This window comes from Megascapheus bottae, chromosome 21 (assembly GCF_031878675.1).
Source record: "Megascapheus bottae isolate mThoBot1 chromosome 21, mThoBot2.hap1, whole genome shotgun sequence".
NCBI classification, from domain to species: Eukaryota; Metazoa; Chordata; class Mammalia; order Rodentia; family Geomyidae; genus Megascapheus; species Megascapheus bottae.
The window spans coordinates 39,520,992-39,542,538 of record NC_143529.1 but is presented as its reverse complement, the minus strand read 5'-3'; the positions used below and the strand labels follow the sequence as shown (position 1 = coordinate 39,542,538).

Genomic DNA, 21,547 nt, shown 5'->3' with positions numbered 1-21,547 from the left:
ACAGAAGGCCAAAGTGGGGAGCACTTTCCCCTCCCTGTGCCCAGCAGAATGGGGGCACTGGGCCTGGCTGGCTGGGGTCCTGCCCAGTGAGGCCTACCTCCTTTTTGTCTCCTTTCTTCTAGCCGAGGCTGCAGGGGTTCCCAACAGGAGAGCATAATTAGAAGCCCTCATTCCTGGGAAACCTCTGCCAGCTCCAGGGCGAGGTTGGGGAGAGTCCTGGCCTCTCAGGTAGGACCCTGCTCCTGTCAGGGAGCAGCCCACCCCATGCCCGGGCCTGTGAGGCTGGGTGAGGCCCACTGAAACAGAGGGAGGAACGAAGCTGTCCACTCAACTCTGTGACAGAACTTCTGCCAAAGGGGTTACTTCCGAAGACGATCCAGGGTTCATTTTACTTTATTCAGAGATGCAAGAGGTGTTGGTCCAGACAGGCTCAGGCTGGGTGCCTGTCCCTGGAGTGAGGAGGCCCTCCTCCCAGCCAGCCTTGTCTGTCTCCCTGAGCACCCATGGTTTGCTCTCACTACTCCCTGGAAGACATGGCCAGGCTGAGACTGGCCCTTGTAGGCCTCTGGGCTCTGTGAGGAGCCATGCTTAGGGGTTCAGGATGGCCCGAGAAGTGCATGTGTGGCTCCAGAGTCCGAAAGGTGCCGTGGGAGAGGCGCTCTCCCTTGCAGGGCCCAGGCTCTTGCAGGGGCCAGGCTGGAGGACCTGGCTCACAGACATCCAAGAGCCTGTTCAGGTTGCACAGCTGAGGGGCGGAGCTGAGACTCCTATTGGAGGCTGGCAGTTCTCAATCGGACTCTAGGACTTGCTGAGCCTTTAGAAGCCAGGGCTCGCCAGATGTGGGGAAGCCAGGGAAGAGGCTCTGGGCCTCCCTCTGAGGTCAAGAGGTCAAGCAGCAGTGCTGGGTAGTCCCAGCTGGGTGGAAAGGGCCTTTGCCACGACTCTGGGGAGGAAGGACACAGCTCCCTTCTACCTGCTCAGCCTGCGTGGCCTCCCCTCCACGGAGGGTGTACGTCAGCCCTCTAGTTTGTAGGATGGTCTCTGATGCCTGCTGGGCATGGTGGACTGAGCTGTGGCTTGGGCTGTGGCGTTCCACTGTCACATGGCCTTGGTTCCAGCAGACCAGGTACCCACAGTTTTCGTGAGGGTCTCCCGAGCCTTGGCACTAAAACCTTCTGGATGTGTTTAGGAAAATGCCTCTTTATTTCCACCGTGCATACATACACACATATCACATATGCTTTTATGCTGAACATGGAAAGACAGTATCTGCCACACGGATTTAATGACTTCTTAGAATACAAAAGTGTCCGAGGCCTGCCACATAGGTCAAGCAGCCAGGCAACCGAGGACCCTCAGATCCTCCTGTGGGCAAACTGGTCAGCTGAGGGTGGTTGTCGTTTGGCTGCTAAGAACTCGCGGATCTTCAGACCTGATTGCCCCCTGGCTCGTCTGGGCGGCTGGGAGAGGAGGGCACTGGCCGCATGCTGGGGCCGCTCCCGCCAGGGCAAAGGGCTCCCCAGCCTCCTCCTCCCCCCTGGAGCGTGGACATTTCAGGGCCTGGCTCCTTCCTCCCCGCCCGTTCCCCCTGCCACACCCCCGCCGCGGGTCCTGAGGCGTGGATGTCCCCCACGAGGACACGGGGGGGGGCAGGAGAGGAAGGGCGGGAGGCCCTCCCGGCCAAGCGTCAGGGCCTGGGCTTCCTCGCCAGCTCGCCGCGCCGCCCCTCGGTCACCACCCACTGTCCTCGCCCAGACGATCCCTGCTGATGGAGTCTGGGTCGGAGCATCCTCAGAACCCCCCTTGTCTCCCGTGGATACCCAGATGGCGTGGCCACTCCGTGTGGAGACTCCGTACCGTGAAGGCCCTGCCGATGCGGAGTGGCGGAGTGGCGGGGCTGCGGGGCGACGGGACCATCCCACGGGGGCCGGGCCTGGGCCGGCTCCACCCAGGTGGGCGCCTCCTGCCTCCCTCCTGGAGCCTCCCTCGGCTCCACCACCTCAGTGAGGCGGCCTGGAGAGGAAGACAAATCACTCTGACCAGCGGGGAGGAAGGGCAGGGTAACTGGGGGCTCCTGGGCAGGCCGGGGAAGGCCCCGCCCACCGCAGGCGGAGGCCCCGCCCCTCTGGCTGGGGAAGGCCACGCCCATCCGCAGGCAGAGGCCCCGCCCCTCTAGTAGGGGAAGGCCACGCCCATCCTCAGACAGAGGCCCCGCCCCTCTGGCTGGGGCAGGTCACGCCCACCGCAGGCGGAGGCCCCGCCCCTCTGGCCGGGGAAGGCCACGCCCACCGCAGGCGGAGGCTCTGCCCCTCTGGCCGGGGAAGGCCACGCCCGCCGCAGGCGGAGGCCCCGCCCCTCCGGTGCAGGGTGCGGCGCAGGCCTTGCAGGGCGTTGGGCCTTTGGCCCCTTTGGTGGAAATGTTTCCCACGTGTTTCCCTGTTTACAGAGCGAGGGCAGGCGGCAGTCCTGGGCCTGGGCCGGTCTGCAGGCCCGCGGAGGGAGGCGTGGGGGAGCCAGACCCGTCCTGGGCTGCAGGATTCACAGCACCGCCTCCAGCAGCCGGGGACCCCTGGAGCCCTCGGTCCCCTGGGCCTCACTGCCCGTCCGCAGGGGCCTGGCCGAGGCCCGTCTGTTGCGGCCGCTTCCCTTCCTGCCCCGGCTGCTCCTTCAGGCTGGCCACCTGGACAGGGCAGAGGCTGGGTCAGGGGAGCGGAGCAGTCCCCGAGGGCCCAGGGACAGCAGTCAGGGGACGTGCACTGTCGCCGCATCCACACCCAGCCTGGGGTGACGTCTGCCCTCCGAGGAGAGGCTCAGCCTGGCAGGCATCTGGGGCCACTAGGCCCTGCCAGGTGCCTGGGATTCCCAGGCGCAGTCCAGCTACTGGAGGCCGAGATGGGAGGATCGTGGAAGCCAGCCTGGGCAGGAAGGTCCACAAGGCTCATCCCCAGCTCATCAGTGCCGCCGCTGGAAGTGGAGGTGTGGCTCAAGTGGTAAAGCACCGCTTGGTGAATGTGAGGCTCTGAGCTTAAGCCCAGTATCAGCGTGTGCGTGCGCCCCTCACACAATATTAGCATTCCTTTCTTATAAACCGAGCGTATATGTCTGGTGGTCCAGAGGTGTGAACTGGGGCAGACATGGCAGTTATGTCATCACTCCCTGGACTGTGAAGCAATGGCTCTAGCATAGGTTAGAGCGCCCAGACCTGGAGGCCTTCGAGCAGAGACCAGGCGGCCACCTCAGAGGTCCAGGGAGGCCCCCCTTGCCCTCCCCCACCATGAGGCAGGGTCCCGGCCATACCTGCTTCTCCGGCACCTTCACCTGTGGCTGGTGGGCCTGTTCCAGCTCTGCCATCCGGGCCTGGAGTGGAAAGGAAGACACCTTACTGCGCTCTGCTCCCTGAGGACTTCCAGAAGCCTAGCAGCACTGTGCGGTGTCCCGCCCTGCCATGCCAGCCACTGCCCCGGTGCTGAACCCCTGCCCTCTGCTGGGCACGAGTCTGGCCCAGGACATGCAGGAGACCCGCGGGCCCACAAGCCTTCAGTTCAAGCTGCCTGCTCTGGGGTGCCGTAGACTAGGCTACAGGACTTCAGGTGGGCCCTAAATGTGTGTGCACGGGGCCTCCATTTCCCCACAGCCAGGCCACATCCTGAGGGCACTGCGGGTTGGCTTCTGCCCATCCCCTCACTGGTTCTTGACTTGGGGGATGTGCAGGGGTGGGGGTGGGAAGGACCTGGGCCTGGGGGCTGTGCAAGGCCCCACCCCCCAGCCTGCCTGCCATTTGTCTTCAGTCCCCGGTGCAGAGCAGGCCTGGCTCACAGAGACCCCACCACTCCCAAAGACAGGGTAGGCCCTGGACAGACACCAGGCGACACCCAGGACCCCTGGTCTTAGCTCCAGCAATTCACAACCTTCATGTAACCCGTGGCATTGTGTGTTGTCCAGGTCTGATTTCTGCATCTTTTGTGTGCACGAGCGAGTCCGGCTACCCTTACCACGTGTGCATGTACGGAGTGTGTCCATACGACATACACGACTGAATCAGCATGGGCTCACCGGGTTCCTCCCTGAGGCGGGGGCAGAGGGATCAGCTCACCTGCAGCTGCTGGCTCTGCCTCAGGGCTCCAGCTACGTCCTGATGTAGGCTGTTCAGGGACTGGTCCAGCTGCTCCTGCTGGGCCCCCAGCCTGGCTGCAGCCCCCTCTCTCCTCAGCTTCTCCTGCTCCATCTGCAGGGAGGTCAGGAACACAGAACCTTAGAACTTTTGGTGGGACATGGTGGCCTCCTAGCAGCTGGCCCTGCCGCTGCCCGCCAGAGGGGGCCTTGTGGAGAGGGGTCCAGCCCCTGTCCTGTTCTGGACCAGCCATCTCGGTACCACCGTCTGTCTTGCAGTAGCCCCTGCCTCTTCCAGGGCCTTCGGGAGCACACTGGGCCTGCAGCCCCCACACGCTCATGAAGACCAGGGCTGGGTGCTCACGGCTGTGGCCCAGGCGCCCCTCGGTCACCCACTCCACCGTTGTTCACTCCACCGTTCACTCCACCGTTCACTCCACCGTTCACTCCACCACGAGGAGCACAGGGCTGACGAGTGGGAACTTCGGAACCATCTTCTACAAGAAGGAGGGGGTCCCGCGTGCTCTGGGGTATTCACCCTGATGGAAACAGCAGTGGCAGAATCCCCAGCCCCCAGTCCAGAGGGCCAGGGCATCCTGTGGGGCTTGCTGTAGAGGGACAGTGTCCCTGGAGGACCCTTCCTGAGACTGTGGCTCAGTCTCTCCAGGCCTGGTGGCACCGAGGCAGGACGGGAACCAGGCCCTGCTCTGTGGCAGGCTGCCTCTGCTCTGCCTCTGTGTCCACTCCAGAGGCGGATGGGGGGGGTCCTGCCCAAACAGGGGGCGGCCTCCCCACCATGCTGGGAGACTTGCTTTGCCCACTTGGAGGTAGAATCAGAGGCAGGTCTTTCAGGGCCCTGGGACATGGTGGTCTGTTTCCACCAGCAAAGTGATGAGGTCAGGGCTTGAGTTTTACAAAAATAAGGATTCCTTTCTTCTTTAGGACTGAGGAAAACAAAGAATCCCCCTCCACTGGAAAAAGAATCCTGTTTCTTTAAAACTCCTGTTACCCTCCTGGAAGCACATGTTACAAGGAGAAAAGTGAAATCCAAAATAAATAAATGGCCACATCCGGGTTTCCCCTCCTGGGACACCAATAAAGTGTTTATGGGTTTGTGGGCCCCTCACAGCTGACCTCCTGGAACTCATTAGTGTTCCTGCCTCCCCCACCCAGGCCCCAAGGACCCATGGTGGCCCCGTGCCCACTGCTGGCTCTGCTGGCTCTGCTGGCTCTGCAGCCATTAACTGTCACCTTGGCCCCTCCACCGCCTCCAACGAGGCCACATTGCCTGGGCCCACTGTGGGTCTGGCTGCACCCTTCAGAAAGGCACAGGGTCCTGATGACGCCGTCCCCGGGCTGTCCCGCCTTAATGGACAAGCTGGCCAGAGGCTTTCATGTCTGTCCTGGCCTTCTGGCCTCTGTCTCCGGGGAGGGCTCCCCTCACGTGTGACCCTCGGGCCCCCAGAAGGCCCCACCCACTTTCCAGAGGGACCTAAGCCCCACAGGGCCAGGTGGCTGAATGCCAGCCCAGCCCAGCTAATGCTGTCCCTGCCACAGGCCACCTTGCCTCTTCTGGCCTTCCCTGGAGTCTTGTCCTGCTCTGGCCCTGCTCCTCCCCCCCAGCAGTGCAGTGGGGACGTCAGGACCCCTTGTGGTGGACTGGGTGGGCCCTGTGTCCCCCCACTTGTGCTCTGTACCTTCTTCTTTCCGTGTGCCCCACAGCACAGTGGTAGAGGAAGGGACACAGCTTCCAGGCAGGCCCCCTGCCCTCCCCCCTGCCCTATGCGGAGAGGTCAGCTGGGAATGCCCTCCACCTTGGGCAGCAGGAACATATCCTGGTCTCACTGTGTAGGGGATCTGCCAGGTCTTCCCCAGGGGGCCACCCCAACAGTCACTTAGACCGCAGCTTCCGCCAGAGCCCGTGACGAGCAGAGGCTGTCACAATCGACGGGCCCACCACAGAGCCCACAGGGCCACCACCAGGGGCTGGACAGGGAATACAGAGCCCACAGGGCCACCACCAGGGACCGAACAGGGAGGACAGAGCACACAGGGACTGGACAGGGAGGACGGAGCCCCCAGGGACTGGACAGGGAGGACAGAGCACACAGGGACTGGACAGGGAGGGCAGAGCACATAGAGCACACAGGGACTGGACAGGGAGGACGGAGCACACAGGGACTGGACAGGGAGGACGGAGCACACAGGGACTGGACAGGGAGGACAGAGCACACAGAGCACACAGGGACTGGACAGGGAGGACAGAGCACACAGAGCCCCCAGGGACTGGACAGGGAGGACAGAGCACACAGGGACTGGACAGGGAGGGCAGAGCACACAGAGCACACAGGGACTGGACAGGGAGGACGGAGCACACAGGGACTGGACAGGGAGGACGGAGCACACAGGGACTGGACAGGGAGGACAGAGCACACAGAGCACACAGGGACTGGACAGGGAGGACAGAGCACACAGAGCACACAGGGACTGGACAGGGAGGACAGTCACCTTGTGTGTGGGGGGTTTACTACCTTATGACACTGCACAGGGACCAACATCCTCTCCCAGGCAGGACTCCATGCAGAGTGCTCCCCAGTTCCTCCCCAGTTCTCCTACAGGGTCTCACCTTGCCATTCCCCTCTCTGTCTCCCGCCCCCCCCAGCCCGGGCAGGTACCTGAGTGAGGTGGGCCCGCAGTGCGGCCAGCTCTCCCCGCAGCCGGGCCTGCTTGCTGTGCAGGGCTGTGGCCTGCGTGTGCAGGGCTCGCCTTTCTGCTCTCTGCATCCCAGCTGCCGCTTTCTCACTGCACTGCTTCCTCCTGAGCGCCTGGGCCGGGAGAGGCCATGTGGGGGCCAGGCTGGGAGCCTGGCCACGAAATCCCCCATCTCCGCACAGGGGTCCCGTGTCCACCCAGGGGTCCCTGTTATCAGAGGCTACACCTGGACTCAGCCTACAATGAACCCTCTGCCATGGGAACTTTCTGTGGCCCTCCGTTAGCCTCAGTTTCCTTTTCGGGGAGGTGGGCACTCTGGTTGCTGTGGGCCTTTACCTCGGGCTCTCTAGCCAAAGAAATGGTAAAAGAATGCAGACACAGCTGCCACCAGCGGCTCCCGTCTGCAATCTCAGCTTCTCAGGAGGCTGAGAGCTGAGCAAAGTCCAGATGGGAAAGTTCCTGAGTCTCTTACGTTCTATGAATCACCAAGAATCCGGAAGTGGAGCTGTGGCTCAGGCGGTAAAGCACCATCCTCGAGGCAAAACATTATGGGACAGCACCTGGACCTGAGTTCAAGCCCAGTACTGCCTCCCCACCATCTCCAGAAAACAGCAGCAACACCCAAACGACAGGCCTTTTCCTGCATGATGGTGTCCAGCTTTGTTCCTCCAGGGCCTCACCTGCCGCAGGGGCTCCAGGGACCCCTCCGCCTCCTGGCACCTGTGCTGCAGCCTGGCAAGCTCTTTCTGTAGCAGCCGCCCCTCTTCTGCCAGGCCCTGGCTGTGCCTCCTGCTCTCCCCGAGGGCCTGCTGCAGGGAGTCCAGTTGCTCCTGAGGGAGGGAGATACAGAGTCCATGTGGAAACACGGAGGCGGTGTGTGTCAGGGGTGGGAGGAGAAAGAGAGCGATGGCCTGGACGGTCCTGCAGCTCTGCACTGCAGAGGGGAGGAGGTCAGCACGGGCTCTGTGCATCTTTGATGGTTGGATCTCTGGGACAGTGGGCCAGGCAGCGGAGGACCTGGCCAGCGGGCCTGTCGGCCTGGCATGGGCGAAGGCGTGACAGGGCAGGGTCTCTGTGTCCAGCTCTGGGGCTCCCGCTGTCTTGGGATGAGGCCTGACAGCCCTCCCAGGGCTTGCTCTGTGCCCTCTGCCCCTTTGCACAGTTGTCCTGCTTCTGCTGCAGACCTGCAGGATGAGCTGGCCTTCTGCCTTGTTCAGGAGGAGGCCCTGCACACCCCAAGACGGACCCAGGACAGCCATGACCCCTGCCCCTGCCCCGCACACCCAGTCCCCTGTCATCTCTTCCCAGCCACCCCTGTCTGCCTGGACACTCGTGGTTTCCCCACTGTCTTCTGCCTGCCATGGCAGCGGGCACCATGGTTCAACCAGACATCTTGTTGCTCTCCTCCCTTGGTTCATCTGACCCAGGGTGAGAACTGATCAGAAAGCTTACCGCCCTTTCCCACCCTGCTCCCCGGCAGATGCCCTGCACTCATGAGGGCCCCATGCTGGGTTCTGCCTGGTACAGGCCTCCATCTGGCATGCTGGCCTCCCTGTGCTGGCCTCTCCATGCAGATAAACTGACCGCCACTCGCCGCTCCTCCCCACATGTTCCCAGAGTCCTGAGGCTGTCACGAAGGCCCCGAGGGCCTCTGGAGCCCTCAGAGCCCCCAGTCCGTCGCTGGGCTCGAGGATGTGCTCGTGCCAGCACATGGCTCTCTGAGGCAGTGGTCTTCAGCTTGCAGAAGTGGCCACTCCCTTCTGGGGGCTGGGACTATGGACAGCTGCGGGCAGTGGCTGTGTCACAACTGCTGTCTACACGAGAGTGCAGCCTGGACTCAAGCAAGAAGGAAGAATGTGACATGGGGTCCAGGAACGGATGGGAGGCTAGGGGTCAGAGGCCAGCATTGTCTTGGGGGCTTCCAGACGGAGACTGTGAGGGGATCTGAGTGCCTCTCGCCATCTACCAAGTTCACCATCTACCAAGAGCACATGCGGTGAGGGGTCAGGGCCCTGGAGACTCCACGGGGGCAACGGCGGTGGGGAAAGGGGCTGCTCTGGAGAGGGCGACAGGATCCCCCCCAAACACACAGGTTAGGGGGCAGAGGCCCCGTTCGCTCAAGGAGGGAAGCACGAGGGACGTCAGAGGAGCGGCTCAGCCCTCTGCGAGGGTGGTCGCAGACGACTTCCAGATGGGTCCAGTAAGGGCTGGGACCTTGGCAAGCATGGCCATGGGATGGGCAGCGGGTGTGGGCAGGGGCCCAGGAGAGGCTGAGCAGGCAGGAGGGAGGCAGCCGGAGCCTCTCACTTAGGAGGGCAGGGGGACGAGGTGGGGAGGAAAGCGGATTCACGGACCCCAAGTCCCAGCTGTGGTGGCACATGCCTATAATACTAACCACAGAGGAGGCAAAAAACCAGGACGGCTGCTCAAGCCAGCCCGGAGAAAAACAAACCTGTAGCCTGAATGGCACCGACAGGCACCATGGCCACACACTTGCAGCACCAGTGGTGTATGGACGTGGGGTCACAGGTGTGGTGTGATGTGTGGACGTGGGGTCACAGGTGTGGTGTGGTGTGTGGACGTGGGCTCACAGGTGTGGTGTGGTGTGTGGACGTGGGCTCACAGGTGTGGTGTGGTGTGTGGACGTGGGCTCACAGGTGTGGTGTGGTGTGTGGACGTGGGGTCACAGGTGTGGTGTGGTGTGGTGTGTGGACGTTGGGTCACAGGTGTGGTGTGGTGTGTGGACGTGGGGTCACAGGTGTGGTGTGGTGTGGTGTGTGGACGTGGGGTCACAGGTGTGGTGTGGTGTGGTGTGTGGACGTGGGGTCACAGGTGTGGTGTGGTGTGTGGACGTGGGGTCACAGGTGTGGTGTGGTGTGTGGACGTGGGGTCACAGGTGTGGTGTGGTGTGGTGTGTGGACGTGGGGTCACAGGTGTGGTGTGGTGTGTGGACGTGGGCTCACAGGTGTGGTGTGGTGTGTGGACGTGGGGTCACAGGTGTGGTGTGGTGTGGTGTGTGGACGTGGGGTCACAGGTGTGGTGTGGTGTGTGGACGTGGGCTCACAGGTGTGGTGTGGTGTGGTGTGTGGACGTGGGGTCACAGGTGTGGTATGGTGTGTGGACGTGGGCTCACAGGTGTGGTGTGGTGTGTGGACGTGGGGTCACAGGTGTGGTGTGGTGTGGTGTGTGGACGTGGGGTCATAGGTGTGGTGTGGTGTGTGGACGTGGGGTCACAGGTGTGGTGTGGTGTGTGGACGTGGGGTCACAGGTGTGGTGTGGTGTGTGGACGTGGGCTCACAGGTGTGGTGTGGTGTGTGGATGTGGGCTCACAGGTGTGGTGTATGGACAGGGGGTCACAGGTGTGGTGTGGTGTGGTGTGTGGACGTGGGCTCACAGGTGTGGTGTGGTGTGTGGACGTGGGGTCACAGGTGTGGTGTGGTGTGTGGACGTGGGGTCACAGGTGTGGTGTGGTGTGTGGACGTGGGGTCACAGGTGTGGTGTGGTGTATGGACAGGGGGTCATAGGTGTGGTGTGGTGTGGTGTGTGGACGTGGGCTCACAGGTGTGGTGTGTGGACAGGGGGTCACAGGTGTGGTGTCACTGGTGGACGTGGAGTCACAGGTGTGGTGTATGGACAGGGGGTCACAGGTGTGGTGTGGTGTGGTGTGTGGACGTGGGCTCCCAGGTGTGGTGTATGGATAGGGGGTCACAGGTGTGGTGTCACTGGTGGACATGGGGTCCCAGGTGTGATTCCAGAATGCAGTTCTCAGGGTCATGCACAAATCCTTGCAATGGCCTGCACAGTGCCAGTCCCATGCCCCACCCCACAGGCCAGAGGGACCCAGGAGAAGGAGAAAGACCACAGACCCCCGTGGGGAGTGACAGTGATGGGATGACATGGCCCTGAGCACAGACACTTGTAGCCCTCTGAGGAAACCTTCACTCCTGCTCCGTTACGAAGGCAGAGGGCCACAGAAAGTCATTAGAGAATCAGACGTGTGAGGCTAAAGGAATCACAGCTGCAAACCGTCTTGGCAAGAGGCAAACAATTAGCTGCACCCGAGAGCCTGGAGCCGGGGCAGGTGGGGTCCCCACAGCAGGCAGGGGCTTGAGGAGGGCTTCTAGAAACCGGAGAGGCTGTGGGGGGCAGGAGGCTGAGCACTGTGCAGGCATCAGGGGTGTGAGAGGTCATGGTGCTGATGAGGCAGGGGGGCTCCAAAGAGGAGGGGGCTGACCTGACGGCATCCATGCAGCACAGCAGCAGCCACCCTAGGGGGCCTGACGAGAGGGTGTGGGTGAGGTAGAGGTGTGGAGAGGAGAGGGTGTGGTGAGGTGGAGGTGTGGTGAGGTGGAGGTGTGGTGAGGTGGAGGTGTGGTGAGGAGAGGGTGTGGTGAGGTGGAGGTGTGGTGAGGTGGAGGTGTGGTGAGGAGAGGGTGTGGTGAGGTGGAGGCGTGGTGAGGTGGAGGTGTGGTGAGGTGGAGGCGTGGTGAGGTGGAGGTGTGGAGAGGTGGAGGTGTGGTGAGGAGAGGGTGTGGTGAGGTGGAGGTGTGGTGAGGTGGAGGTGTGGTGAGGTGGAGGTGTGGTGAGGTGGAGGTGTGGTGAGGAGAGGGTGTGGTGAGGTGGAGGCGTGGTGAGGTGGAGGCGTGGTGAGGTGGAGGCGTGGTGAGGTGGAGGTGTGGTGAGGTGGAGGTGTGGTGAGGTGGAGGCGTGGTGAGGTGGAGGTGTGGTGAGGAGAGGGTGTGGTGAGGTGGAGGTGTGGTGAGGTGGAGGTGTGGTGAGGAGAGGGTGTGGTGAGGTGGAGGCGTGGTGAGGTGGAGGTGTGGTGAGGTGGAGGCGTGGTGAGGTGGAGGTGTGGAGAGGTGGAGGTGTGGTGAGGTGGAGGTGTGGTGAGGTGGAGGTGTGGTGAGGAGAGGGTGTGGTGAGGTGGAGGTGTGGTGAGGTGGAGGTGTGGTGAGGTGGAGGTGTGGTGAGGTGGAGGTGTGGTGAGGTGGAGGTGTGGTGAGGTGGAGGTGTGGTGAGGTGGAGGTGTGGTGAGGTGGAGGTGTGGTGAGGTGGAGGTGTGGTGAGGTGGAGGTGTGGTGAGGAGAGGGTGTGGTGAGGTGGAGGTGTGGTGAGGTGGAGGTGTGGTGAGGTGGAGGTGTGGTGAGGTGGAGGTGTGGTGAGGTGGAGGCGTGGTGAGGAGAGGGTGTGGTGAGGTGGAGGCGTGGTGAGGAGAGGGTGTGGTGAGGTGGAGGCGTGGTGAGGAGAGGGTGTGGTGAGGTGGAGGCGTGGTGAGGTGGAGGTGTGGTGAGGTGGAGGTGTGGTGAGGTGGAGGTGTGGTGAGGAGAGGGTGTGGTGAGGTGGAGGTGTGGTGAGGTGGAGGTGTGGTGAGGTGGAGGTGTGGTGAGGAGAGGGTGTGGTGAGGTGGAGGCGTGGTGAGGTGGAGGCGTGGTGAGGTGGAGGTGTGGTGAGGTGGAGGTGTGGTGAGGTGGAGGTGTGGTGAGGAGAGGGTGTGGTGAGGTGGAGGTGTGGTGAGGTGGAGGTGTGGTGAGGTGGAGGTGTGGTGAGGTGGAGGTGTGATGAGGTGGAGGTGTGGTGAGGTGGAGGTGTGATGAGGTGGAGGTGTGGTGAGGTGGAGGTGTGGTGAGGTGGAGGTGTGGTGAGGTGGAGGTGTGGTGAGGTGGAGGTGTGGTGAGGTGGAGGTGTGGTGAGGTGGAGGTGTGGTGAGGTGGAGGTGTGGTGAGGTGGAGGTGTGGTGAGGGGGAGGTGTGGTGAGGAGAGAGTGTGGTGAGGTGGAGGTGTGGTGAGGAGAGGGTGTGGTGAGGTGGAGGTGTGGTGAGGTGGAGGTGTGGTGAGGTGGAGGTGTGGTGAGGAGAGGGTGTGGTGAGGTGGAGGTGTGGTGAGGAGAGGGTGTGGTGAGGTGGAGGTGTGGTGAGGTGGAGGTGTGGTGAGGTGGAGGTGTGGTGAGGTGGAGGTGTGGTGAGGTGGAGGTGTGGTTAGGTGGAGGTGTGGTGAGGGGGAGGTGTGGTGAGGAGAGAGTGTGGTGAGGTGGAGGTGTGGTGAGGAGAGGGTGTGGTGAGGTGGAGGTGTGGTGAGGTGGAGGTGTGGTGAGGTGGAGGTGTGGTGAGGTGGAGGTGTGGTGAGGTGGAGGTGTGGTGAGGTGGAGGTGTGGTGAGGTGGAGGTGTGGTGAGGTGGAGGTGTGGTGAGGTGGAGGTGTGGTGAGGTGGAGGTGTGGTGAGGGGGAGGTGTGGTGAGGAGAGAGTGTGGTGAGGTGGAGGTGTGGTGAGGAGAGGGTGTGGTGAGGTGGAGGTGTGGTGAGGTGGAGGTGTGGTGAGGTGGAGGTGTGGTGAGGTGGAGGTGTGGTGAGGTGGAGGTGTGGTGAGGAGAGGGTGTGGTGAGGAGAGGGTGTGGTGAGGTGGAGGTGTGGTGAGGAGGAGGTGTGGTGAGGAGGAGGTGTGGTGAGGAGAGGGTGTGGTGAGGTGGAGGTGTGGTGAGGTGGAGGTGTGGAGAGGTGGAGGTGTGGTGAGGAGGAGGTGTGGTGAGGAGAGGGTGTGGTGAGGTGGAGGTGTGGTGAGGTGGAGGTGTGGTGAGGTGGAGGTGTGGTGAGGTGGAGGTGTGATGAGGTGGAGGTGTGGTGAGGTGGAGGTGTGGTGAGGTGGAGGCGTGGTGAGGTGGAGGTGTGGTGAGGTGGAGGTGTGGTGAGGTGGAGGCGTGGTGAGGTGGAGGCGTGGTGAGGTGGAGGGAGGTGGAGGTGTGGTGAGGTGGAGGTGTGGTGAGGTGGAGGTGTGGTGAGGAGAGGGTGTGGTGAGGTGGAGGTGTGGTGAGGTGGAGGTGTGGTGAGGTGGAGGTGTGGTGAGGTGGAGGTGTGGTGAGGTGGAGGTGTGGTGAGGTGGAGGTGTGGTGAGGTGGAGGTGTGGTGAGGAGAGAGTGTGGTGAGGTGGAGGTGTGGTGAGGTGGAGGTGTGGTGAGGTGGAGGTGTGGTGAGGAGAGGGTGTGGTGAGGTGGAGGTGTGGTGAGGTGGAGGTGTGGTGAGGTGGAGGTGTGGTGAGGTGGAGGTGTGGTGAGGTGGAGGTGTGGTGAGGTGGAGGTGTGGTGAGGTGGAGGTGTGGTGAGGTGGAGGTGTGGTGAGGTGGAGGTGTGGTGAGGAGAGAGTGTGGTGAGGTGGAGGTGTGGTGAGGAGAGGTGTGGTGAGGTGGAGGTGTGGTGAGGAGAGGGTGTGGTGAGGTGGAGGTGTGGTGAGGTGGGGGTGTGGAGAGGTGGAGGTGTGGAGAGGTGGAGGTGTGGTGAGGTGGAGGTGTGGTGAGGTGGAGGTGTGGTGAGGAGAGGGTGTGGTGAGGTGGAGGTGTGGTGAGGAGAGGGTGTGGAGAGGTGGAGGCGTGGTGAGGAGAGGGTGTGGTGAGGTGGAGGTGTGGAGAGGAGAGGGTGTGGTGAGGTGGAGGTGTGGTGAGGTGGAGGTGTGGTGAGGTGGAGGTGTGGTGAGGTGGAGGTGTGGTGAGGTGGAGGTGTGGTGAGGAGAGGGTGTGGTGAGGTGGAGGTGTGGTGAGGTGGAGGTGTGGTGAGGTGGAGGTGTGGTGAGGTGGAGGTGTGGTGAGGTGGAGGTGTGGTGAGGTGGAGGTGTGGTGAGGTGGAGGTGTGGTGAGGAGAGGGTTGTGGTGAGGTGGAGGTTGTGGTGAGGTGGAGGCGTGGTGAGGTGGAGTGTGGTGAGGAGAGGGTGTGGAGAGGTGGAGGCGTGGTGAGGAGAGGGTGTGGTGAGGTGGAGGTGTGGTGAGGTGGGGTGTGGAGAGGTGAGGTGTGGTGAGGAGAGGGTGTGGTGAGGTGGAGGTGTGGTGAGGTGGGGGTGTGGAGAGGTGGAGGTGTGGAGAGGTGGAGGTGTGGTGAGGTGGAGGTGTGGTGAGGTGGAGGTGTGGTGAGGAGAGGGTGTGGTGAGGTGGAGGTGTGGTGAGGAGAGGGTGTGGAGAGGTGGAGGCGTGGTGAGGAGAGGGTGTGGTGAGGTGGAGGTGTGGTGAGGTGGAGGTGTGGTGAGGAGAGGGTGTGGAGAGGTGGAGGTGTGGTGAGGAGAGGGTGTGGTGAGGTGGAGGTGTGGTGAGGTGGAGGTGTGGTGAGGAGAGGGTGTGGTGAGGTGGAGGTGTGGTGAGGTGGAGGTGTGGTGAGGTGGAGGTGTGGTGAGGAGAGGGTGTGGTGAGGTGGAGGTGTGGTGAGGAGAGGGTGTGGAGAGGTGGAGGCGTGGTGAGGAGAGGGTGTGGTGAGGTGGAGGTGTGGTGAGGTGGAGGTGTGGTGAGGAGAGGGTGTGGTGAGGTGGAGGTGTGGTGAGGTGGAGGTGTGGTGAGGTGGAGGTGTGGTGAGGTGGAGGTGTGGTGAGGTGGAGGTGTGGTGAGGAGAGGGTGTGGAGAGGTGGAGGCGTGGTGAGGAGAGGGTGTGGTGAGGTGGAGGTGTGGTGAGGTGGAGGTGTGGTGAGGAGAGGGTGTGGAGAGGTGGAGGTGTGGTGAGGAGAGGGTGTGGTGAGGTGAGGTGTGGTGAGGTGGAGTGTGTGGTGAGGAGAGGGTGTGGTGAGGTGGAGGTGTGGTGAGGTGGAGGTGTGGTGAGGTGGAGGTGTGGTGAGGAGAGGTGTGGTGAGGTGGAGGTGTGGTGAGGAGAGGGTGTGGTGAGGTGGAGGTGTGGTGAGGTGGAGGTGTGGTGAGGTGGAGGTGTGGTGAGGTGGAGGTGTGGTGAGGAGAGGGTGTGGTGAGGTGGAGGTGTGGTGAGGTGGAGGTGTGCTGAGGAGGAGGTGTGGTGAGGTGGAGGTGTGGTGAGGTGGAGGTGTGGTGAGGTGGAGGTGTGGTGAGGAGAGGGTGTGGTGAGGTGGAGGTGTGGTGAGGTGGAGGTGTGGTGAGGAGAGGGTGTGGTGAGGTGGAGGTGTGGTGAGGTGGAGGTGTGGTGAGGTGGAGGTGTGGTGAGGTGGAGGTGTGGTGAGGTGGAGGTGTGGTGAGGTGGAGGTGTGGTGAGGTGGAGGTGTGGTGAGGTGGAGGTGTGGTGAGGAGAGGGTGTGGTGAGGTGGAGGTGTGGTGAGGTGGAGGTGTGGTGAGGTGGAGGTGTGGTGAGGTGGAGGTGTGGTGAGGTGGAGGCGTGGTGAGGAGAGGGTGTGGAGAGGTGAGGTGTGGAGAGGTGGAGGTGTGGTGAGGTGGAGGTGTGGTGAGGAGAGGGTGTGGTGAGGTGGAGGTGTGGTGAGGTGGGTGTGGTGAGGTGGAGGTGTGGTGAGGAGAGGGTGTGGTGAGGTGGAGGTGTGGTGAGGTGGAGGTGTGGTGAGGTGGAGGTGTGGTGAGGTGGAGGTGTGGTGAGGAGAGGGTGTGGTGAGGTGGAGGTGTGGTGAGGTGGAGGTGTGGTGAGGTGGAGGTGTGGTGAGGTGGAGGTGTGGTGAGGTGGAGGCGTGGTGAGGTGGAGGTGTGGTGAGGAGAGGGTGTGGTGAGGTGGAGGTGTGGTGAGGAGAGGGTGTGGTGAGGTGGAGGTGTGGTGAGGTGGAGGTGTGGTGAGGAGAGGTGTGGTGAGTGGAGGTGTGTGAGGTGGAGGTGTGGTGAGGTGGAGGTGTGGTGAGGTGGAGGTGTGGTGAGGAGAGGGTGTGGTGAGGTGGAGGTGTGGTGAGGTGGAGGTGTGGTGGGTGAGGTGGTGAGGAGAGGTGTGGTGAGGTGGAGGCGTGGTGAGGTGGAGGTGTGGTGAGGTGGAGGTGTGGTGAGGTGGAGGTGTTGGTGAGGTGGAGGCGTGGTGAGGAGAGGGTGTGGAGAGGTGGAGGTGTGGAGAGGTGGAGGTGTGGTGAGGTGGAGGTGTGGTGAGGTGGAGGTGTGGTGAGGAGAGGGTGTGGTGAGGTGGAGGTGTGGTGAGGTGGAGGTGTGGTGAGGAGAGGGTGTGGTGAGGTGGAGGTGTGGTGAGGAGAGGGTGTGGTGAGGTGGAGGCGTGGTGAGGTGGAGGTGTGGTGAGGTGGAGGTGTGGTGAGGAGAGGGTGTGGTGAGGTGGAGGTGTGGTGAGGTGGAGGTGTGGTGAGGTGGAGGTGGTGAGGTGGAGGTGTGGTGAGGAGAGGGTGTGGTGAGGTGGAGGTGTGGTGAGGAGAGGGTTGTGGTGAGGTGGAGGTGTGGTGAGGTGGAGGTGTGGTGAGGAGAGGGTTGTGGTGAGGTGGAGGTGTGGTGAGGTGGAGGTGTGGTGAGGAGAGGGTGTGGTGAGGTGGAGGTGTGGTGAGGTGGAGGTGTGGTGAGGTGGAGGTGTGGTGAGGTGGAGGTGTGGTGAGGTGGAGGTGTGGTGAGGTGGAGGTGTGGTGAGGTGGAGGTGTGGTGAGGTGGAGGTGTGGTGAGGAGAGGTGTGGTGAGGTGGAGGTGTGGTGAGGTGGAGGTGTGGTGAGGAGAGGGTGTGGTGAGGTGGAGGTGTGGTGAGGTGGAGGTGTGGTGAGGTGGAGGTGTGGTGAGGAGAGGGTGTGGTGAGGTGAGGCGTGGTGAGGTGGAGGTGTGGTTGAGGTGGAGGTGTGGTGAGGTGAGGTGTGGTGAGGTGGAGGCGTGGTGAGGAGAGGGTGTGGAGGTGAGGTGTGGAGTGGTGGAGTGTGGTGAGGTGGAGGTGTGGTGAGGTGGAGGTGTGGTGAGGAGAGGGTGTGGTGAGGTGGAGGTGTGGTGAGGTGGAGGTGTGGTGAGGAGAGGGTGTGGTGAGGCTGAGTGTGGTGAGGAGCGGTGTGGTGAGGTGGAGGCGTGGTGAGGTGGAGGTGTGGTGAGGTGGAGGTGTGGTGAGGAGAGGGTGTGGTGAGGTGGAGGTGTGGTGAGGTGGAGGTGTGGTGAGGAGAGGGTGTGGTGAGGTGGAGGTGTGGTGAGGAGAGGTTGTGGTGAGGTGGAGGTGTGGTGAGGTGGAGGTGTGGTGAGGTGGAGGTGTGGTGAGGAGAGGGTGTGGTGAGGTGGAGGTGTGGTGAGGTGGAGGTGTGGTGAGGTGGAGGTGTGGTGAGGTGGAGGTGTGGTGAGGTGGAGGTGTGGTGAGGTGGAGGTGTGGTGAGGTGGAGGTGTGGTGAGGTGGAGGTGTGGTGAGGTGGAGGTGTGGTGAGGTGGAGGTGTGGTGAGGTGGAGGTGTGGTGAGGTGGAGGTGTGGTGAGGTGGAGGTGTGGTGAGGTGGAGGTGTGGTGAGGTGGAGGTGTGGTGAGGTGGAGGTGTGGTGAGGTGGAGGTGTGGTGAGGAGAGGGTGTGGTGAGGTGGAGGTGTGGTGAGGTGGAGGTGTGTGTGAGGAGAGGGTGTGGTGAGGAGAGGTGTGGTGAGGAGAGGTGTGGTGAGGTGGAGGTGTGGTGAGGAGAGGGTGTGGTGAGGTGGAGGTGTGGTGAGGAGAGGTGTGGTGAGGTGGAGGTGTGGTGAGGTGGAGGTGTGGTGAGGTGGAGGTGTGGTGAGGAGGAGGGTGTGGTGAGGTGGAGGTGTGGTGAGGAGAGGTGTGGTGAGGTGGAGGTGTGGTGAGGTGGAGTTGTGGTGAGGAGAGGTGTGGTGAGGTGGAGGTGTGGTGAGGTGGAGGTGTGGTGAGGTGGAGGTGTTGGTGAGGTGGAGGTGTGGTGAGGTGGAGGTGTGGTGAGGAGAGGGTGTGGAGAGGTGGAGGTGTGGTGAGGTGGAGGCGTGGTGAGGTGGAGGTGTGGTGAGGTGGAGGTGTGGTGAGGTGGAGGTGTGGTGAGGAGAGGTGTGGTGAGGAGAGGTTGTGGTGAGGTGGAGGTGTGGTGAGGTGGAGGTGTGGTGAGGTGGAGGTGTGGTGAGGTGGAGGTGTGGTGAGGCTTGTGGTGAGGTGGAGGTGTGGTGAGGTGGAGGTGTGGTGAGGTGGAGGTGTGGTGAGGTGGAGGTGTGGTGAGGTGGAGGTGTGGTGAGGTGGAGGTGTGGTGAGGTGGAGGTATGTGGTGAGGTGGAGGTGTGGTGAGGTGGAGGTGTGGTGAGGTGGAGGTGTGGTGAGGTGGAGGTGTGGTGAGGTGGAGGCGTGGTGAGGAGAGGGTGTGGTGAGGACGAGGGTGTGGTGAGGAGAGGGTGTGGTGAGGTGGAGGTGTGGTGAGGTGGAGGTGTGGTGAGGTGGAGGTGTGGTGAGGAGAGGGTGTGGTGAGGAGAGGGTGTGGTGAGGTGGAGGTGTGGTGAGGTGGAGGTTGTGGTGAGGTGGAGGTGTGGTGAGGTGGAGGTGTGGTGAGGTGGAGGTGTGGAGAGGAGAGGGTGTGGTTAGGTGGAGGTGTGGTGAGGAGAGGTGTGGAGAGGTGGAGGTGTGGTGAGGTGGAGGTGTGGTGAGGTGGAGGTGTGGTGAGGTGGAGGTGTGGTGAGGTGGAGGTGTGGTGAGGAGAGGGTGTGGTGAGGTGGAGGTGTGGTGAGGTGGAGGTGTGGTGAGGTTGAGGTGTGGTGAGGAGAGGGTGTGGTGAGGTGGAGGTGTGGTGAGGTGGAGGTGTGGTGAGGAGGAGGTGTGGTGAGGTGGAGGTGTGGTGAGGTGGAGGTGTGGTGAGGTGGAGGTGTGGTGAGGGGAGGTGTGGTGAGGTGGAGGTGTGGTGAGGTGGAGGTGTGGTGAGGTGGAGGTGTGGTGAGGAGAGGGGTGTGGTGAGGTGGAGGTGTGGTGAGGTGGAGGTGTGGTGAGGAGAGGGTGTGGTGAGGAGAGGTTTGTGGTGAGGTGGAGGTGTGGTGAGGTGGAGGTGTGGTGAGGTGGAGGTGTGATGAGGTGGAGGTGTGGTGAGGTGGAGGTGTGGTGAGGTGGAGGTGTGGTTAGGTGGAGGTGTGGTGAGGAGAGGGTGTGGAGAGGTGGAGGTGTGGTGAGGTGGAGTGTGGTGAGGTGGAGGTTGTGGTGAGGTGGAGGCGTGGTGAGGTGGAGGTGTTGTGAGGTGGAGGTGTGGTGAGGTGGAGGTGTGGTGAGGTGGAGGTGTGGTAAGGAGAGGGTGTGGTGAGGTGGAGGTGTGGTGAGGTGAGGTGTGGAGAGGTGGAGGTGAGGTGTGGAGAGGTGGAGGTGTGGTGAGGTGGAGGTGTGTGAGAGGGTGTGGTGAGGTGGAGGTGTGGTGAGGTGGAGGTGTGGAGAGGTGGAGGTGTGGAGAGGTGGAGGTGTGGTGAGGTGGAGGTGTGGTGAGGTGGAGGTGTGGAGAGGTGGAGGTGTGGTGAGGTGGACGTGTGGTGAGGTGGAGGTGTGGTGAGGTGGAGGTGTGGTGAGGTGAGGTGTGGTGAGGTGGAGGTGTGGTGAGGTGGAGGTGTGGTGAGGTGGAGGTGTGGAGAGGTGGAGGTGTGATGAGGTGGAGGTGTGGTGAGGTGGAGGCTGTGGTGAGGTGGAGGTGTGGAGAGGTGGAGGTGTGGTGAGGTGGAGGTGGCTCTGGCTCTTGGTGCAGCCCGGGGGACACTGTCCTCAGGTCCCAGGGTGACCCTGGCTCTGGGTGCAGCGCCGGGTGATACTGTCCTCAGGTCCCAGGGTGACCCTGGCTCCGGGTGCAGCCCCTAGGGACACTGTCCTCAGGTTCCAGTGTGGCCCTGGCTCTGGGTGCAGCCCCGGGGGACACTGTCCTCTGGTCCCAGGGTGGCCCTGGCTCTGGGTGCAGCCCCGGGGGACACTGTCCTCAGGTCCCAGGGTGACCCTGGCTCTGGGTGCAGCCCCGGGGGACACTGTCCTCAGGTCCCAGGGTGGCCCTGGCTCTTGGAACACCCCCGGGGGACACTGTTCTCAGGATGCCAGGGTGGCCCTGGTAACCGGCAGGGATTTGCTCTCAAACAAGAGTGGTGCTGTTTGCATAGCACAACCGAGCATTTAATTAGAAAAATATGGTTTTAATTAACTTTCTCTTGACAATCACGTAGGCGATGTGAGCGGGGGTGGGGGGTCAGGCCTCGGAATGCAAAGAAGTTGGGGAAAATGCAGAGCCTGCTATAAAACATGGCATTGGTGAAGGGGCGCCAGGAAAGAGTCCCCGCTGGGAGTCCAGCGGCTGCCCCAGCTGTGGAGCGGGCCTGGAGCTGGCTGAAAGCGTGGGCACAAGATGCCTGGCTTGCTGGGGGCCAGTGGGCGGCCTCATCAGTGAAGTGAGGACGTGCGCATGCCGGAACCCTCCACTTACCCAGTGCAGGCGAGAGGCGAGGAGGGCAGCAGGCTCCAGCCCCACCAGAACCACGAGGACAGAGCCCGCCATGCTGAGACGAGGAGGGCACAGGGCTCCAGCCTCACCAGAACCACGAGGACAGAGCCCGCCATGCCGAGACGAGGAGGGCACAGGGCTCCAGCCCCACCAGAACCACGAGGACAGAGCCGCCTTTCTGAGATCCCTCCACACAGGTCTTAAGAGCTGAGACTCCAGGGTAGAGCCAGGCGGGACACTGGGATGGGGAGACCCGATGGCCTAGCAAGCCCCTTGGCACCCGGGGGAACACCAGGGAGAAAGGCCCCCGGCACCCGTGGGGAGACTCCAGGGAGAGACCCCCAGGCGTGGAGCCTCCATAGGGGCCACACGGGGGGCTCTGGTGCCAAGTCCCTACGGAGGTCGCTGGCAGTCAGGAAGTGGGGAGGAGGGCACGCCACAGACAGCCACTAGTTCCTGGGACACGGAGATGTGGAGCGAGGACCACTGCAGCTGGTGCCCAGGGCCCCCAAGACCCCAAGACGGGAGTGCACAAGGCTCCTCACACGGCTGTACATGTGTCCTCACGTGTGTCCTCACGTGTCTCCTCACGTGACTCCTCATGTGTCTCCTCACGTGTCTCCTCCTGTGTCTCCTCACACTCTTCATGTCTCCTCACGTGTCTCCTCACGTGTCTCCTCACACTCTTCATGTCTCCA

The 21,547-nt window shown here is 62.6% G+C and overlaps 1 protein-coding gene across 1 annotated transcript in view; it reads right to left on the bottom strand.

Moving 5' to 3' along the window:
- Positions 1 to 2,195: 2,195 nt before the first annotated feature.
- The window catches only part of Crocc2 (ciliary rootlet coiled-coil, rootletin family member 2), a 43,075-nt gene continuing 23,723 nt past the window's right edge, over positions 2,196 to 21,547 (bottom strand). Inside the window, 6 exon segments of the mRNA XM_090354345.1 lie at positions 2,196 to 2,680; positions 3,298 to 3,357; positions 4,094 to 4,225; positions 6,786 to 6,935; positions 7,503 to 7,652; positions 8,407 to 8,595. Of these exon segments, the coding sequence (XP_090210471.1) occupies positions 2,594 to 2,680; positions 3,298 to 3,357; positions 4,094 to 4,225; positions 6,786 to 6,935; positions 7,503 to 7,652; positions 8,407 to 8,595 (768 nt within the window). The 3' untranslated portion in view covers positions 2,196 to 2,593.